The sequence below is a fragment of the Nyctibius grandis genome, chromosome 5 (assembly GCF_013368605.1).
Source record: "Nyctibius grandis isolate bNycGra1 chromosome 5, bNycGra1.pri, whole genome shotgun sequence".
Lineage (NCBI taxonomy): Eukaryota > Metazoa > Chordata > Aves > Nyctibiiformes > Nyctibiidae > Nyctibius > Nyctibius grandis.
In genome coordinates, this window is record NC_090662.1 from 71177665 (window position 1) to 71197786 (window position 20122).

General features: G+C 43.1%; 1 protein-coding gene across 1 annotated transcript in view; it reads left to right on the top strand.

Moving 5' to 3' along the window:
- Positions 1–20122, top strand: part of TMTC1 (transmembrane O-mannosyltransferase targeting cadherins 1) — a 157116-nt gene that overhangs the window by 84073 nt on the left and 52921 nt on the right. Inside the window, 2 exon segments of the mRNA XM_068400608.1 lie at positions 3419–3540; positions 17816–17980. Coding sequence (XP_068256709.1) covers positions 3419–3540; positions 17816–17980 — 287 coding nt within the window.

The window sequence follows — 20122 nt, forward strand, 5'->3', positions numbered from 1 at the left end:
ACCAAAGTGGTTAAGCTAAATAAATGGTCCCAATATTTATTTTTTCTTCCCCCTCCTCTCCGAAAAATGTAACAAGCTACAGGTTGGGTTTTTTTTATTTAAAAAACATGTGGAGGGCATCTCCTATGGCTTGTGTTGGATGGAAGATGCTACTGCCTTCTGTTCCTGCAGCCCTACAGTACCGGTCCCTGATGTTCTTGTGCTGTTCTATCCTGCTTGTCTACTCATTGATAAATCTATCAGCCCCTCCAGGGGAATAGGGAATAAAAGGTGAATCTGCTAAGTAGATTTTGATAGGGAAAAAGGTAAAGGAGAATATGGTGTCCTATGAGACTTGTGCTGGTAGCCTTCAGCTGTCTAACATTATCACCTGTGGTACACACAGTCCTTTCAACACATCATGGTTGCATTTCTGTCCTTTTTTTCTGTTTTCTCTGAGCAGATGTTAGCCCTTGCTGGGAAGGCAGGGACAGATAGCTCTGCTGTGCCTGCAGCCCTTGCAAGGTTGGGATAGAAGAACGTACAGCTCTTGGGTCAGGGCAAAGGCTGGTTTTGCTCAGTATCTAACTGGTCAGTAGAAACTATTTAGAAATAAGATCTGGCTGTGAATAAGGTAGCTTTTTCCTCCAGTATAAATTCTGAACTACGAGCAGCCAATGATTTAGGAATTTCTTGTGCCAGAGGCTACATCCAGACAGTCTCGTTAATGGCCACAGATGAGTTTCAGATGACCAGCGACCCCACCTGTTCTTCCTGCCCAGGGGCTCTCCCCAGCCTCTCCTCCTGGACAGGACCCAGCCGCAGCGCCAAGGTGTCAAATACACGAAGTGCCTGTACAAATTTTGGGAAAGTTAATGGCTGGGTAGAGGAAAGAAACCCAAACTGAGCTCTGGAGTGACCACAACACGAGCTCAGCAGTTTGACCTGCTGGCTTGCTGGCAGGACCACGCATAGCACAAAATCAGCCGAAGCTTGGCCTTCAAGGACCAGCTCTTCACAAAAGCCTCTGCCTGAACCAAATGCTTTGAGAAGGGAACTGCGAAATGTTTCTCATTTCAGAAATAAGTAGCACCACGGAGTACTGTACTGCTCTGTGAGGCTGGTTCGTGAGTGCTGGGCTCCCGTCTCTGAGCCCTGCCCAAGGGACTGAGCTGGCAGCCCTCAATGGCGTTAGTCTAGAGCCGTGACTTGTTGTGGAGGCAGAAAGGGCCCATAATACCATTTTCTCCTTCAGCTGAGCTAATTCCCACATTTTCCTCTTTCCCATTTGATGTACAGGTTTTATTTGTCTTTCTCCAGCATTCAATTTCCTTTGCTTATCTGCAGTGCTGCAGCCTAGAGTAACACTGTGTCCTTCCTAGAGGTATTAACTAGAGGTTGCTTTCCCAATTATTGATTTAGCGAACAACAAGTGAAGAAATATTTGATAGCTGGTTCATTTGAAAGCAAGAGTGTATCCTGGGTACAGAGAACATTTTATGCATTAGCAGTGCATTCCCTTTGGCCCAACATACCTTTGTTCCTCCAGGTCTTTGTTGTTAAACCCCTGGGGTAGAGTGGTGGCAGCAAATGGGCACCATAATTAGGCCAGACAAGGTGAGAAAGGAGTGTCAAACGGCAGGAGACGAATGGAGTATATGTCCACAGCTGGGTGGGAGGGAAGCTGGAGTTGAGCTAGGACTGGTAATTTGCATTCAGAGTTGAGAAATAATTTTTAATCCTTTTTTTTTCCTATTCAATTTTCTATTGTAATTACAAGCCAAAATGACCATTACTGGGCACCTCTGCTCATCAGCTTTATGGATTGGTGCCAGCTTCAGCTCTGGGAATAATGTATTTTAGGTGCTGTTGTGACTGCAAGAAGGCACTAGTAACTGTGATTCCAAGACACTGAAAAAGTGGGTAATAGAAGCAGGTAGTTGTGGTGCTGTTTAAAGCAGGTACTGATAAGGAAGTCTGGAGATGTGAATTCTGCTCCCCTCTCTGCATCATGTTTCCTCTTTGAGCCGGGGAAGCCGGTGCATTTTTTTGTGAACCTGTTGTTCAGCTCCTCTGAAGCAACATCAGAGCCTCCTGACATGTACCCTTGCGTTTGGTACCCATAGAAAATGTTCATTGTCTTACCCACAGAACAGAATAAATATATTTTAATACTGAGACTTCTGAATTTCAGTCACTGACTAGGCTGGTGGTAACTGCTGTCGCAGTCTGTAGCTGTGCTGAAGCAAGACAGGTTGCACTGCTTGGCCCTGCGTCATTGATTGGGCTCAGTTCCTCTACTCAAAAATCTTGTTCAACATTTCTAAACTTAGATCCCTCCGGTAAAGAGAAGTCAGTTTGCTCTCCAAAGTTGAGAAATTACCCACAACAATTAGAAAGTGCTGCAACCATTAAGTGATTCTGGTTGCATCTGTTTCTAAGCATGACAAAGCTTCTCCCAATGGCTGCAGAAGGGTGCTGCAGAGGCAGCAATATTGCAGGCAGGAGAGCACAGATATCTGCCTGGGGGATTTAACAGACCTAATGCTACACTTCTGTTAGCTTGATGTCATTCTTTGAGATCATCAACAGAAAGCATGAGCTAATTCACCCTCTTGGGGTGGAGCTAAATCTGAAACTCAGCTTTCCCAGGGAGGCTTGGGTCTCTCCCTGGCAGGAACAGCAGCTGCTGCTGATCATGGCATCCCGAGATGCTTGTGTTGGCTGTGCAGATCACAGTTGTTTTGAATTGCATGTGGCAATTTGATTCCTCCTCAAAAAGTGAGCCAACATTAAAGTGAGCTCAAGTGAAAGACATTAATTTTAACATATAGCATGTCTCAAATTTCCAACTCTGTATGAGTATGGAGGCCTTGTGTGCGAAAGTATCATTTCAAGTTTAGATATTTTCTCGAAAGGGATAAAATGACTGCATTAATGTGCCATTTGGGGGTAGTTTTCTTTACACAAAATGTGACTGACTGAAGAGCTTTTTCTGTTATAAACATTTAGGATTGAACACAGCAGTCTGTGTGTATGTGATATGCGTTTGTGTATGTACATACAGCTATACTGTGGTAGACATGCTAATGTATACATTCACACTGTTCTATACTTAACATATTACCAATATGGGGTGTATCTTAAGTACTACCTATGTAATCTCAAGAGAGCTGCATACAATAGAGCTGACCTTGGAAAAGATACCAAGGGTAATAATACACACTGTGGTTAGTGTTTGTGCACTTTCTGGGCATATCAGAAGCACAAACAGTGCATAAATATGGAAGAACAGTGTCTTGGAATAATTTCTTTTAAATGGAAAACATATCAAATGGTTTTTTTAATGAATAAGAATCTCAAAAGGAAAGGGGAAAGTTAGTGGTGAATTAAGTTGGATTTTTTTAGTTGATATTTGTTTAATTTTGTGTTATTGCAGAAACTGGAACACAAAGAAGTTTTGGTTGGCTTGTTGTTCCTGGTTTTCCCATTCATCCCAGCCAGCAACCTCTTCTTCAAGGTGGGATTTGTGGTGGCAGAGCGAGTCCTTTACATGCCGAGGTAATTATTGCAATTGAATTCCTTTCTAATGAGACCACCATCCCATTTTCTAAAAGCAGGCATGATTGCTTCTTCCCTTTTACAGTACTTCAAACATTATATTGCTAGTCAGTGTGTTCTCTGCCTTTGAGTTTTGGCGTGATAGCATGAGAGATTTTATAGTCGGTTGAGAGCACAATTACTTGGCCAGAGCAAAGCTACCCAAAAATCCTTTCTTTTTTTTTTTTTTTAACACAGATTTTTTTTGTGTGCTTGAAAACAGCTCAATACAGAGATATGAGGTGGTGTTTCTTGAGGATTGTCCTCCAAGACTCTTTTTCTTGGTAGCATTATCAACTTAAATTGTCCAATGTCTTACCTTAAGGACAGCAGCTGAAAAGTTAACTTCTCATAGTTTTATTGTGGTATTGCTCAGCTTTCCAACTACATTAAGTGGTCAGTGAAAACAAAGGTGACTATTGCTGCCTTAAAAGGCTGCTGGCTTCAGTTGTGGAATATGTGCATGACCCTGCCTGTAAGCTGTTGACTGGCATACACATCTAAGAGTGGAGGATTTGCAGGTTGTTGAAGAGCATGAGGAAAATCCAGCAACTTTTCCATCCCTCAGCCTCTGCCCTGGGATTTCCCTCAGCTTCCAGCCTCTAACAATTGTCACTTCAGCAGTCTGGGTGCTTCCGATTGCATTTACTCAAGGACAACTTTGAGGTGTTATTTCTGACATCTCCACAGTATCCTGACCAGAGGCTGCAGTGGCAGTCAGAGTACATTCATCCAAGATGCACCAGGCCATTGCCCATTTCACAGAGTCACAGGATGGTCGAGGTTGGAAAGGACCTCTGGAGATCATCTGGTCCAAACCCCCTGCTCAAGAAGGGCTACCCACGGCTAGTTGCCTGGGACCATGTACAGACAGCTTTTGCGTATCTCTGAGGAGGGAGACTCCGCAACCTCTCTGGGCAACCTGTGCCAAGGCAGTTTGTTCCAGCCATAAGCATAAATGGTTGTTCTTGGATGCTGCAAGTCAGAAAGCCCAATTCTACCCTCAGGTGCAGAGGGTCAGCATCTGTTACCTCTGATGGGAACTGCCATTGTGCAGCTGTTGACAAAGCACAAGTCCTCAGTCTCACTCTGGATTACTTTGTCATAACTGAAACAATAGTTTTATTCCGCAAAATGTTTAAATTGTGTTGCTCAGAAAATGTAAATCCAAAAATCCTGAGAAAAACGCTTATAGATGGTCTTTTGCAAAGCTGTATGCATATTCTGATCATCATTTGTATAAGCACTGTCACAAAAGGGCTGCTCATTGGTGTAAAACTCAGGCTGTGTAGGAGCTGTTGCATTTATTACAAGCTTCTTATGCAGTTAGGCTATATCTCTGTGCTCTGCTATATACTGACTTGCTTTTAGGGTCAAGTCCTGCTGACTTTATTCACATCACTAGCCCTGCTTTTGTTTGCTGAGAGTATACCTGAAAGTGTATAGTGAGTGAAAGTGTCCCTCAGAGTTATTTTGGAAACGATACCCTCAACTAATGGATCTTGCATAATTTTAAATTAGCTTGGAAATCAGATTGCTTTAAATTCATGTAACAGAAAATGAGGGAACACATGAAAGCGCAAAGCTATTAAGGAAACAGTCAGCTGCACACAGGGCTGTGTTGAGTGGTTGCATTTCTGAATCTCAAAAGAACAACTGTGGAAAATACTTCAGCCATCAGCAGTTCCTCGTCCTCCTCCAGATGAGACTGCTGATATAATGAGAGGAGGGGCAATGAAGAAGAAAAAAGGATGCATTTGTGCATAGAAAATTAATCAGCGTTAACATGTGTGCATATAGTTTGTATAATGCTTTTCATCTCCCTGAGGGCTTTGCAAATATATGACCTACAAAGTAGGTAATTGATAGTTGCTGCTTTTTTTCAGGCACGAAAACTGAGGCAGAAGGATTAAATGATTTCTCCGGAGTAAGTCTGTGTCAGAGTCCCTGGATCTCATACTTTGCTCAGATCACTCATGTCCTGCTTTGCAATGTTTTGATTTTTGCTCTTACCCCAGGCTGACAGGCAGCTGGCATTAAAAGGGAAGGCAAACCCTGGCAGTTTGCGGGAGAGATGGGCAGTTTCCAGCCAAAGGATCTGGAGAGAGCTGAGCTTCTGGCTCCGAGTTGCCAAGAAATGAGCTCCCTTAACTCCTCCAGGTGCAAAATGGCGTGAGTGGTGAGGGAGACTTCTGCGGACATTCATGACTATGGCAGAACAAAAATAATGTGGGTTGGTGTGTTTTTTTCCCTTGGGAGCCTGGCAGGTTAATGATGATGACTTTAGGAAGGGCTCGCATTCTTTATTTAGAACAGCTTTTAGCAGTTTTCTTATGTTACATCTTGAAAAGGGCTTTTCTCATCCTTTGCCATTCCTTCTCTAAAACTCGGTTAGCAAGTCAGAGGTTGTCGTTCAGCTTTATTTAGACAAAAGTCCTCAATCAGATGGAGAGAACTCAGTGATGTATGTTTTTGGGCTTAAGCTGGGAGGTGCTTTTCTACCCTTGTTTCAAGTAATAGCGTTTTATTAATATTTATGGATGTGACAGTTGTGTATGTGTGTCACAGCCTGAAGTCCTAATTCAGTGTTGCTCAGTAGTTGCCTGGGCAAAATGTCAAGCATTTTCTTTTCAATAAAAGTTAAGTAAGGAACCAAGGATTTATGTAAAAGATGTTGTAAATAGAAAGGAACAAGAAATAAGCCTTTTGCTTGAAGTCTAATTATGTGGCTGGTCCTTGCCTTCTAGGGATTGATGGGTATTTGGAACAATTCCTCTTCTGTCTGCAGCTGTGCCTTGGGGGAGAAGGATATAAGCTAAGTCAAAATGGTTGAATGTTTTCTTAATTGGCTTTAGCAAAACAGAAATATTTGGAGAAAATATTTCTTGTATTTAGTTTTCATTTGAGGGTTACAGGCACTTGTTTGTTTAAATCAGGAATTTTTAATAATAGCATTACTTTAGCCTGAAAAATTTCATAGGAAACAATTTATTGTGTTTCAACTTTTAATTTTTTTCTTTTCTTATCCTTAAGAGGGGAAAACTTGTTTTCAGGAGGGCTAGGACTGTGAAATACGTGTCTTGGGAGTGGTGGACAGGATACAACTCTATAGGCCACAGTTTTCCAAAGAGGCATCGCTATAAATAGCTGGATCAGTGAAAGACTTAAACCACTGCGGGTTTTTCCCTCTTCAAAATGTAGATGTAATTATGCTTACTGCATATCTGCTAATGCTGCTCAGAACACCACAGACAGCCTAGTTATTTGAAAATCCAGAACAACTATGTGCATCCAGTTATTCTGAGCCGTGAGCAATTGTCTGTACTTAAACAGGAGCACTAGCTCTTAAACAGGAGCACTAGCTCTTCCTCTGCGTTGCCCTTCACCACGCAGAACCTGGAGAGGCAGTGCAGACTCTTGGGCCATCCAGGAGCTGCCTGCCCTACTGACGTACCAGCAGAGCTTGGTTTACTCTCACCTCATGGGGTCGGACCTTTCCTACCAGAGCAATTTCTGCATTTTCCTCATCTTTCAGTGCTACCCTGACAGCAGTGGCTCCTGACTGGGCTGCTGTGTCGTAGCTGGACAACTTAAGCTGTTTGCACAACCTCATATGAACCAAACAAATCAACCAAAACATTGCTATATGGCTTATTTTCCAATTTGCTGAAAGCAGTAGGCAATCCAGTGGTACCAGCGCTGTTTTTATGGCAACTCATTCATGGTGGGTATTGCAATGAGTGGGTTGCAGAGTGCACAGTTAGTCTTTCCAGCACAGGCAATTACGGGTGCTGTCATTTTTTTTCACCAGCTCCTCACTATATCAAGAGTTGATGTTGCAACCCTAATTGTCAATACTAGAAGATGAGATCACTGCTATATACAGGATGGCATTTGCTTCACCTTCTGTCTCAAAATCTGAAAGAAAGCCAGCATCCAGAAAAAAGTGCGCTTGTATTTTTCAGGAACTTAACGCATCATGTTAAAGCTTTCCCCATGCTCTACCAAAGGAGGGACCATATGAATTTTTGCCTTTTCAGAGAGCATGTTTTTGATTCTTTGTCCTAATGCATTCATTCCAATTAGTGTAATTCCATACGTTATTAACTTTTGTATTTGGAAAAAAAAAAAACAAAACCTGGTAGGTAGTGGAATCATCTGTAATTTTTATGAACCTGAATACCCCTGAGCAGAAGTCCCCTTTGCTTACAAGGCAGCCACTTGAGGATGGGCCTTACTGGTGCTTCTTTCTTCTGGGAGCGTGTTATGCTCTCCGCATTATCCTCATTTTCTTAAAGACCAGTTGTGTAACGGGGTGGTGATGTATTTTCAGTTTCCTTTGCCACCCCTTTCTTTAATGTTATTTGAAGCTACAAGTTCACCAGGAGCTGAATTCCTGTTTTTACCTATTGAGAATTCCTTCAGTATTAGATCAGATCCCATAAGGGATCATCTGATTTACAGAAGAAGCTTCTCTTTTCAGTTGGAGTCAAATCCTGACCCCAGCGAAGTCAGCAGTGGAAGTCCCATTGACTCCCTGGAGCCAGTTTATCTGCTGCGTGATCTCAGTTCAGCAACACAATTAGGCTTTTTGCCTGCTTTCAAGTTAAATCCACAATTCGTTTGGGATTTGGATATGGGATCCAATTCCAGTTACTTAAAAAAAATATTATTTCAATGCCTTACTCTATTGCTGATGTTCTTGCAAGGGCTATGGAGCAGCCAAGTTCAGAAGGAGGAAACTGGATTATATTCCCTGTAATTCAGCCTTAGGGGACAGGGAGGGCATTATGTGGTGGCAGTGGGCCAGACCCCAGCCCCAGCCTGGTCCCTCTTTACCCTGAGAGATGCCTGTCCCTGCTCCAGGGCGTCGATTCAAGCAGCGGTCTGCAAAATGGCTCGTGGCTGGAGGCGAGGAGGTTGGGACCTCAGCTGAGGCAAGCAATGCCGGTTCTGCTTCCCAATCTATTAAATAGGGATAATAACTCCACTCTGCCCTTCGGAAGCAGACAGAGAGATTTCTCATTAATTAATGAGAATTAACTGCTTGTAGAAAGGCTAAATGCTGCAAGCAGCTACCCTTCAGATGCGTATCCAAACGTAAGTTCCTAGCTTTTGAAGGCTTGCCCACCCTTATTAAACACATTAAGGAGAAATCAAAGCAGCCATCCTCTGTTAATGCAGGCAAGAAATGCTGAGATGCTAGTGCCAGATATTTTGGCAAAAGGCAGTAAAGACGTAGGAATAAAAGCTGAAATGATTGTGCAAAGCTGAAAAAGATTAGCTCATGGCGCGTTTGGTCTAGACTGCAGTCTTGCGTTATTTTAACTAAATTTAAAACATGCTTTTGAGAAGCATGTTGCGTTTTGGCCATGTACAATCGATTCAGGAAAAAGCTAAATTTGTGTGGAGTATGAGCATTAATGGCCATACTGGAAAGATTTTTTGTTTCGGTGTGATATATTAGGTTAAAGGAAAACCTTCAAACGCATTTATTCTGCTCTTGAAAATCATACAGATATATAAGGATATTGCTTTGAAAAAATAGTAATAAATTAAGTTAATGTCATCTTGTGGAAATAATCTACTTGGTCATGTTGATTAAAAGGAATTCTTATTTACAAGGGAATATGGTGCCCTCAAGAAGATGCCTTGTGAAATTTAATAGAAAATAATTTCTTAGATGAAGTTTTTGGAGACTTGAAATGGAATTTAATGGGAAATTATGTCCCTACTATAGAATTCCAGAAGTTACTACAGTATTTTAATTAAAACTGTAGCATACAGACCCTTCCCCAGTAGAGTATGTAAGATTTAGGGAAATTTCTGTGGAATCCCCATGGAATAGATTTTTCATTTATAAAATGTTTGCTTTCCATAATGTATATAGTAATCAAAGCCTGAAAAGTTTCTGTATTACCTGTAAATATTTCAGATAGGCATCTGTTGGAAGTGAAATCTCGGACTCAAACACTGTGATGAAGTGAATTTGTTTATCACGTGACTTATTGGAAGGAAGGGAAGGGAAATGTGTCCAAATGTTAAATAGCCATTCAAAGGTTAGCGAAATCATTCATTTCTAGTCCATATTTTCTCTCTAATAAGGAAAATAAGAGTTCCTGCATTTTCTCTAATTACATCATGTTCTGACTAGAGGACCACATTGCTAGTGGAGGTAAATCATTTTGATGACTTAGCCGATCATGTCTAAGTGTCTCTAATATAGGCCTGCATAGCTTTTAATTTAGAGCCAAGGACAAAGTCTAACAGTAACTCATAAGGTACCTTTCCAAATTAGATGTATTCTGCCAGTGTTTATGGTTCTCTGTGTCTTTGTATTATGACTTGCAGACCTTATTCCAGGAAAAGGCCTCTTAATTCTGGTGAAAATTTGACATTTTATTCAGCAGACTCAGTAGCAGGTTATGTACGCTGCCAGTTAGTTGGTTGTCATGCTGATATTTCTGAGCTGTGAGGCTTGTTTTTTTTTTCCAATGGGATTTATTTTGTATGCTAAATATTATACCTTGATGGTGGTCCTAAAGTCTTTTAAAACCTCTAGTAACCAAGAAAAAAAAAGATATTAATTCCATGTCATCATTACTGGGAGACAGGAAATTTAAAGAACCCTTTTCTCTTTGTCCTCAAAACTTAGTGCTGGTGAAGAAGCAGAGATGCATAGTGAATGCAGAGTCACCTCCCGCATCCTCCTTGCCTTTGGACATTTAGTCCAAAGACATGACTGTTCCAACAGGTTTTTCCTCTGTAGTCCTGATTTGTTGAGAAAGTTTTAATAACGACATTTTCCCATGGAAAATACGACATTTTAGTTAACCCAAAACTTTTTGCCAAGGTGTACTGACTGCAGTGAAACTTTAGATAAAAAGGTTGCAAACAAAAGACTTCTCCAACCGAAGATGAGGTTCACAGTCAAAAGGACATGGACAACAGAAATGGACAGTTGGATGGATGTAGCCCAGAATTGCCTCTTTGGGGGAGATGCTTATCTGAGAGTTGGGACACCAAGGTCCATCTGCCACACACCAGCATTAGTGCTGGATCTACACCCTGCTGGATCACTCGGTGGTGGCAGTTTGATCCAGGCCTGATCTAGGCCCATACTTGCACTCCTGTCAAATTAGCCAGCCTGTACCTTGCTGAATTTAGGCTAGCCTTGTACCATCTGCAAGAGAAAAACTTGACCCAGCAATAAGCTTGGCAGTACAAAGTAAACTTCTCAAAATTTCTTGAATACATTCGGACCAGTGGAGAGTGATTATTCCAGATCAGCACCTGGGCTTTGTTGGCTGGAGAATTTTGGGGACCCCAAACTCCTAGCCCTACAAGTGCACTCACTTACTGCACCCCCAACTCTTGGCCTGACCCGGCGCAGCAGTTTGAATCTGGGTAATCCAGGTTGCAGAGAGTGCCCTGACTTCTGAGTTGTTCTGGGTGACCTGGGTGCAAACTAACATGCACATACAAATACACTGTTTTTCCAGATGAAAACGGTTTTTAAAAGTCCAGATTTTATCCTGGCCCAAAACAGCTCCAGCCTTGGAAATCTTGACATTTTTCACAGAACAGCGTCTTTGCTACCCTGCCAGCACTGCTCATCGCTGGAGCTCCGTGCCTGAGAGTGCTTTTTAGGGCAGAAGGAGACACCCTGGCCATGCTTGTTTTTGTCAGCGGTCTCTTCCACATCGGACTGCTGTGTAGTGAGGCAGGAGCAGCCCGCGTGGCACGCCAAGCGCGCTTTTTGCAATCAATTACTCCCCATTAGAGAAGTGTGAGCAGAGACGATGGCTTTAACTGGGATGAACTGCCTTTTTCCTCTGCAGCAACAGCCCTGCCTGCAAGCTGCATTTCAGCTGATTTTGGCTCTTCCTCTCAGTGTGTTTCCTCAGCTCAGGCTGCAGAGCTGGAGCATCTTGGACTGGGAGCACGAAAAGCATGTTGTGCCAGGTAACGTATGTGTGGGACTAGGGCTAGGAAGCTTGTGGGGAACTATAAAACTGAAAGAATCAAATGTTTGTGTTCAGCGTTTGGACCTGGCAACAGACACGATCTTTCTCGAAGCTGCACTCCCCACTCTCTGAAGGGCAGCAGCGGCAGCAGAGTATGCACTTAGTTTAAGTCATGCACACAAGGGTTAAACTTGCCTCAGAGCAGCTTGAAAGTGAGGGTTAGTTTTTATGGAGGGAAGGGGAGTTGTCTTAAATAAGTGCTGTAAATCAAGGAGGTTTGCAGCCCAGAAAGAGCCTTCTGGGTGAAATGTCAAAGCCAAGTGCATTTTCTGGTCTCAGTATAGTTTTGAGATATCCCTTTTGTTGCATTAGCAGCCCCTGAACAGGGCAGTATTTCTTCCATGCTTTGACAGGATGCTTATGTGCAACTCTTTTCCTAACTGATACGTATGTATGTGTGCATCTGGATTCTTATCTAGGCTGAGCTCTGAAATCTGGAGTAACTGCTTTGATGAAATCAATGAATTTACCATGTGTACATGCATGTAGTTGAGTTTAAATCATTTTTTTAAAAAAATCCAACTACTTCACAAGATTTGACATTGCAAAAATAACCATTAAAAAATGTGAGGAAGGTATCTGTTCTGTATAGTTTCTCCTACCCTTTTTAACTCCTGAGCTTACAGCCCTGCCTGTGTGAGTTAAAAAAAGCTGGGGCTGCAGTGCTGGTGTCCAGGCAGGTTCCCTCTTGTGTAGTGCCTCCAAACTGCAGTGCTCAGCCTGCTCTGCCCACACACTTCTTCATGGAGTGGAAACCTACGCTGTGCAAAGTTGCAACGTGGAAAATACAGTAAGATGCGTGACTAGGGCATGCCTTGGTTTTCAGGAGCTTTCCGTAGCAGTAGGTCTTCAGGCAGTTTCTGGAGGTGGTAAAATGTTTTTTGATGTAGTGGAACATCCTGGTAATCTTGGGCTGTGGCGCTAACCGCACATGTCTTCGATTAGATGCCATCACCAAGAACCAAATGCCATGAAGCTGTTCCTGACTTTTACTAAAAAGTGGGAAACTTGATCCATAGAGGGAGATAGGAGCTGTGGTAAGCATTGTTGGTAATAGCCTCACCTTGGGAAAGGAGCCATAATAACCAAAGTAAAGGTTGAATTTGTGATCTAATTACCCAAGAAGTGTTTGCAAATATTAAGTATCTGCTGTTTTGGCTCTTGTTTTAATCAGGCAGTACATGTAGCGCACCATGGGAAAGGGGGGTCTGTGTGCCACCTCATTCCCATCTGCTTGTGCCTCCTCTCACTTCACTTTCTTGCAGGTGGAATGATATTAAACAAACCACGGAAATTATAGATGAAAATCTGTAATTGCATAGCTCCCTGCGTGCGATCTGCCACACATGGCAGTGGCACAGCGGGTTTGCCTTGCCAGGTGCAGCCCTGCCCTCACTGCAATTCAGGACATACCTAAGGTACCACTTTAATACCGCAGGAGCCTGAAACGTGAGGAATCATGAAACCATTGGCCTGTTGGTCCATTTGCTGAGCTCTCCTGCAGCATCATTGAATTTCTGAATTCGCATTGAATTTCTGCTGTAATAAGTGTGCTCATTGTGCGCCCACGGAAAAACTATTACCATGTTAACTTGTCAGGCTGTTCCTCAGGTCCTGCTTTGCATCTGACTCCAGGGAGCAAGCTAGCGTGGACTTTTCAGAGTGGGGAACAGTTGCTGTAGCAGGCTGTTGCTTATGCTACAGAAGTAAAAAAAAAGCTTAGCAGTTTTACAGTAATCCAGTGGAAAACGGACTTAAAAAAATAATAGTGGATTGGGGATTTTACTTGTTTCCCATTGTTTTGTTTACACTACAAAGTATTTCAGAAAAGTGCTTGCGTGACGGGATGACAATGCCAAGAGAAAAGACCTTTAGGAGAAATGGTCCCTTCCCTTCCACTCTCTAGGAAATGCTAGTGTTAACAAAAAAAAACAACCCAAACCCACAACCCTACAGCCTTGATACATATGCAGATAGCTATGGAGATGTCTGGAATGTAGTACTTAAGGAGTAAGTTTTTCAAGTGGCAAGTAAGTGTTTTATGAAAAGTCCTTTTGAGACGTTTTCATTTTTTTTCAGTAAATGTGTGTGAGTAAAATTTGATTTCCTGGCGAGCCAGTGTTGTTTGATATGGAGTCAAGTCCCCCATCACTCTGAGAAGAAAAGCTAATGTATTTGAACTGTTCTCTGTGTCTGTAGGTGATGGCAGGATTGTGGCAGAGTTAACCACAAAGGAAGTGTCTTAGACTCACCAGGCAACTTACTATAGTTAGATAAGTGCAGTCTCACCTATATGGGCTCTTCCCACCACAGCACTGCTGCCCGGGATGCTGCCGACTTGCTAAAATTCAGCACAGCTTCAGATGGCTTGTCTGAAGCCTCATGAGGTTGGGGAGAAAGGACACGGGATGAACTTGCATCCCATGAGTGAAGCAGTGCAGGGGGGCTCTCCAAGTCCAGCAGTCATCAGGGTGTGTAGCCCCTGCAGCAGCTCCAGCTTGGTGCTTTACTGGTTCAGAACTTCATGGTCTCAGTACTAAAGATAATTTCTGTACCGGGACAGACTGTTGAGTCTAGTGTGAAACAAGTGTGTTGTAGGGTATGAGGGATTATGTGGTTTTGGGACTAGGAAACAATAGTAATATAATTACGGGGTTTTTTGACAGATGCTTAATACATTGGTGTGGACACTTGTTTGTTCTGTTTGGAGCAGACCACAGGATCTGGAGGAAGGGTCTGGATTTGCCCAGGGTTCACCTTGGCCTTAAGGTAGAAATGTAAAGAGATATGCAAAAATACTAAGGATAATAGCTTTGGGCATGTTGCAGGGAGTTGTTTTGCAAACAATTTATGGCATGAAGTCACAAACGCAGATGCTTTCCTGGTGGCAAAGGACACGTACGTGCTTTCTGTGCTTCTCTGGGAGTCCTTGGCCTGCACAAGACCTGCAGTCAGGAATGTAACATCCACCCTCAGCCAGGGGATGTGTTTGAAATGACCGTGTCATAAAAAAAGCCATGCAAAAAAATGCTGCTCCACCTCACATCTGCATCAAAAGGTCCCTGACAAGATAATGCAGGCATGTCCTCCCCACCCTTTATTTGATGATCTGTGGCAGGAAATTGGCTGAATTTTAAAGTCAAACTTACAAGGTTCTGAAAATAAAAGTATTCACCTACATCATGCTTTCTGATCCTTTTTCTTTTGAGTTCCCGTGCAATTTATAGTGCAGGTACATTGACTGTAGGCTAGTTAGGCTATAATTGTGGCACATCTACAGCTCAGTCCTAATGGTGTCACAATTATCTCCAGCTTATTAAAGTGTAAATCATGCTTCAACCCTGCCATCTTTAGCATCACTCCTTTAACTTTACCCTTAGCAGCTTTGCAGCTTGGGATTCTGGTACATTAGCTACACGATCCCCTTCCAGCAGCCATTTGGGAGCCCATTCCCCTCTGTATTCGTACTTACTGCTGAATCCTGTGGTCTCGCTGCCTTGCTGAGTGTGGATGTAGAGCCTGCCATTGGGTTACTTACCTCTTTATCTCTCAGGGAGTCCTGTGGGCTTTTCGGCAAGATACCTTGGTTTCCATTGCATACTCCCCTGTGTTATAGGTGAGCCCTGGACTGCAGCTTCGTTGCCTTGTTTGCCAGTCCCCTGTCAGCAGAGCAAACCACTTTATTGCCATGTTTCAGGTTCCTGCTCTATAAAGAGGAAAATTGCAGCAGACCCCTCTTACAAAGTGCTTTGGGAGGCCCCGATGGAAAGTGCCACGTGGAGCTGGGCACTGCTACATACCTGCTCTGTGTCATTGCCAGTGCAGCTGGGATGGGAGCTGTAGTCTGAGATGAACCCTTACTCCTCTGTACCACCCAGCATCTCTCTGTAACTCTTGTGGCAATGTACCTCAGGTGCTTCAGAATAATCCCTGGAAGAAGCACCTTTCCAGTGGCTGTGTGAGCTGTCATGTGGTGCTGGCTGTGCCCCGGACAAGCAGACTGAGCTGCTGCTAAGGCAGAAATTCCCAACAGCTGGGGCAGGGTTTGACATAAATACCAAGACATTGACGTTTGCATTTTTTGTTTTCTGGGACACATTCATGATTCTGTTAGAAAAGGCCTGTTCTTGAAAATGTGAAGGTGTAGGGAAGTTCCTTTGAAAACAGCCTTGTGCTAAAGCAATTAAATAATGTTTATGTCAGATAATTAATTCCAAGGGAAGGATGAAATTGCTGAAAGGCAAAATAACAGAGTGAAAACCGTCTGCAGGTTTTGAGGGATTTCTTATTGGAAAGGGAGGGCTTATTACTGAGATCAGCTTTTCAGAGGTTTTAAAGTAGAGTTCAATAGCTATAAAGGCTGGATTGTTTGGCACCAGCATCTCGGTTTGTAGCTCTAAATGTCTGCTTGCAGTTAATGTAGGTGCAATAAACATGTGTGCCAAAAAAATTCACGGAAAAAAACAGTGCAAGTGCCATAAGAAATGTGTTGCAGCAAAATGCAAGCATAGTTAAGTGAAAAAAAAAAAATTGATACCCACTTCTGAAAAACAGGAGAGCTCTAAAACAACAATGAAGGAGTTTGAATGATTGCCAGATCTGATGTTGTCTCTGGATTTGCCCCTATGTCTATACCTCCCTCTGTGTCCTATACAGCACCTGTACTGTGCCAGAGACAGCACCACTGCCTGGTGCTGATCAGTACGTACAACAGAGGCACTTTTTTCCTCAGTAAAAGCAAGAATTACTGTCCCACTCCATCCTTAGGAAGCCCAGGCAATAGCAGTGTGCCCAGCCCCCCAAGGGTGCAGAGGAACCATGCCGAGAAGCACGCTCACAGCTCCTTGAAGATGGGACGTTTTTCTTTTTTCTGAGTTCCAGATTGACTTTTGCCATATTGTGTACTTGCTTGCAAGGTCACCTCTGACAGGGCAATTGTCTTCTTGGTTTTTCTTATCTCAAAGCAGTCTCACTGGGAAGTTGCTTGGACGTCTCGATACAGACCAGGAAAGCCTGTAGATCTCTGGCTGGAGCGCAGGCAGATGCGATGAGCTGTCTGCCTCCAGCCTGCCTGCGTTTAAGTGTGGGGTTCAGCTGGGGTTCAAGGTGTGCCAGCGTCTGGGGAGGGCTGCTCTTTTGTCCCCATGCATCGGTGGTCCCCAGGTGTTATTTCAGATCCTTCTGCTCCTGTTTTTCTTCAAAGGGAGTTGCCTGGATTAAGATAGCTTTTAAGTCTAAAACTAAATCCGGTGCTAAGTGACTACATTGATGAGTTATAGATAAGCTAATGAAATTCCTCGAGCAATAGGAATTGAAATTCCTTTTTAAAAATGCCAAGTAGAATTAGCGGCGTACTAAGTACAGCAACCAAAAGCACTCCATTTCCAACTGAGAGGGCATCATTGGAAGAATTAATATAACACTTGAATTAAGGTAAATAACTACTGAGTTGATTTAAAGTTATACAGGAATAAGTCTTAGGTTCAAAATGTGGTTCACTTCACAGAAAATGCCTCAGTAGTTATGTGTGGAGAGCCATGAAAGTGCCAGGAGGCTGGGTGCTGGAGAAGACCGTGCGTGGTTTCATGGAGGGGCAGCGAGGAAGCTCTGCTAGCGCATCTCGGGTGTTCTGGATGGGGCACGAGAAGGGATGGGCTGGCCCTGATGTAGATGTGCAAGACCTGGGCAGGGACTCCTGCCTTTTGACGTGGCCTCTGCCACCCACCTCTGCTGCGGTGTTGGCTGCAACAGTCATTCTCCTGCCTGAGCTTCGCAATTTGTAAACTAGAATTAATAGCAGCCACCACTGGGGTTGTTTAGAGGCTTCCCTGTGTTAAAATGCTTTTCACTTCCACGCTGCTCCAGTAGTGCTCAGTATTACTGTTATTACACGATGATTTCTTAGCTTGCTGTTCAGAAAAGCAGCTGCCTTCCATGGGCTGGTGTAAGCTACCATTATGCTGGGTGGCATTATGTACGCTACTGTACTTCTGGCATCTGGGTCTATCATTTAGATTAATTTGGAAATTGTGTTGTGACTTGAGGAAAACGGCTGTTGAATTGGAGTTTGTTAGCCCAGAAAATATAATTAGTCCAAAAAACCCTGTAGTTGTGTAACAAATGCAATACGGAATGTCTTGCATATAAACTGGAGTACTGGAATATAACTTTTGGTACCTTTTCCTCTTTTTTTTTTTTTTTTTTCCCAGTATGGGGTACTGCATCCTTTTTGTCCACGGTCTAAAAAAGCTGTCTACACAGTTGACTAAGTGGAGAATTACTGTTCTGACCCTCTTTGCTTTACTGCTGCTGCTCTTCTCTTGGAAGACCGTGAAACAGAATGAAATCTGGCTGTCACGAGAATCCCTTTTCAGGTATGAGTGACCACGGGAGAATACTTGCATTTTTGTATTGTTTAAATTAAGTTTTTTACATGGAATAGTTTCCTTTAGCATGAGTCTTGCTATTGATGCGTTGCTGTGATTAACATTTTGATTATTATAAAATAACACCTACTTTCTGTTTTTTGGCAACTGTACAAAAACTGGTGTCAGCACTTCATATGCTTCTGCATAAACTTTGGTTCTGCCAATCGCATTTTTAAGATGCGCTGTTTTTAAATAACTTCAGTTCTGTAGATTTACCATAATATAACGCTTTCCTTTTTAAAGACATAGCAACAGTTCATTGCAACCCTCCAGAAACACCATAGTAACGCTATTGAATATATTGAATTTTCTTTAGCGATGTTCTTAATGACAAAAATGAAATGCCATGAGTGCCAAACTTAATGTTCCATATTTAATTTATTTGATTACTCTTTGCCAAACAGCACTCTTTACAACCTCATTTATATATTTTTTTGCACAGAAACAGACTGTTTCATTTTGTGTTTTGCTAGCAAATGTATTGCATTTGCCTCCAGCAGCTTTCAGCAGTTGTCTAATTGTGGAGTATTGCAGAAATGCAGGTGATCTGCACACAGGTTGCTTAGCTTTATTTTTGAACTTATTGGCCAGAGCAAAGTTTAATTTACGCAGCACTAGAGAGTATGAAATTATTTTTGATGTGTACCCTTCGGATCTTCAGGAAACATTGTTGAGTTGTTGGAGCTCTGTTAGTGGAACTTTTTTTAAAAAAAAATCTGGAATAGGGATTTCTTTGCTCCAACATGATTCATTGCCCATCTCCCTGAAATGCTGTTTGCTGTTCAAACAATAGCAGCCATGGTGACCGGTCTGGGCTTGTGCAGAGATCCCCATGAAGCACACCTCCAGTCCAAACCCTTCTGGCTAACGGTGGCAGCTCGGAGGAAAGCTGGATGCCTTTCCAAGTTGGATGACTCTCTCATTGAAGGGGGGTGGGAAGATGACAATTCCATATGTCGAGTTGCATGCATCATCTGGTATCATGTTGCGTACAGGTTGTGATCACCCATGTTTAAGAACAATGAGTCGAACCGGAGCAGATGACAGGAGGACATCTCCTCCTACTAAAGCACACCCTTGGGATGATATGGGGTGCCAGAGGGTCTGTCACAGAAGAGAGGATAAGGTTATGTCTGCTTAGTTGGATACAAATGGACTTCTGTCCATCCTACCTCTGTTCAAAGCAGGGTGACCATCTACAAGCCAGCTCAAATTCAGAAACCATGCCACTGCTTCAGTGCAACACTGAGCTGGAGCTAATACACCTTGCCTCAAGGTAGGGCTTTGGTGTTGCCTAGGGTAGTACACAGGGCTCGGTGGCTTGGGTCGAGCTGGCTCGCTCTTCAGCTCAGGTGTTTTGGGGACAATTCCAGGAGACAGATTTGCCCTGGGCTTTTGAGGAGAAGGCAAGAACGTAGGTGTGCTCCTGATGGGTCACCTCGTATCATGGCCTGCCCCTGAGAGCAATCAGAAGCAGACGCCTAAAAAAGCAATGTAAGAGCAGGGCTAGCAACAGTGATGCTTCTCTCCAGTCCTTTCCCAGCTTGCAGTAATCTGCAGTTTAAAGACTTCCTGAGTCAGGAGTTACTTGCTATTTTTGCTTTTAACAGCCACTGATGGACTTTTCTTCCATTAATGCCTCTGACTGCTTTTTCAAATCTATTTATAGTTTTGGCTTCTACAGCATCCTGTGCGCTGGGTTCTGTCATTAAATTACACAGTGTGCACACTAAGATTTCCCTTCTGTGTGCTGTGAGCCTTCTGCCTGATCATCTTGTTTGGTGTCCCCTAGTTCTGGTGTGCTGAACGAGTAGTGAGTAACCATCAGCTCACTTGTCCTCTGCCTTCCATGACTTTACCCACATGCCCTCACCCAAGGCTGTCTTTTTTTCACGCTGAAGTCTGCTGGTTTTGAACTCTCCTCATATGGAAGCTGTTCTGCATTTCTGATCCTGCCTGTCAGTCTTTGCTGGATGCTTTCAAACTCTAATCCATCCTTGAGAAGGAGACCAGAATCGCCTTTCAAGAGATATGTGCAGCACAGTAATGTAGGACTGCTTTCTGGTTTTTTCTTCTCTTCTCCTACTA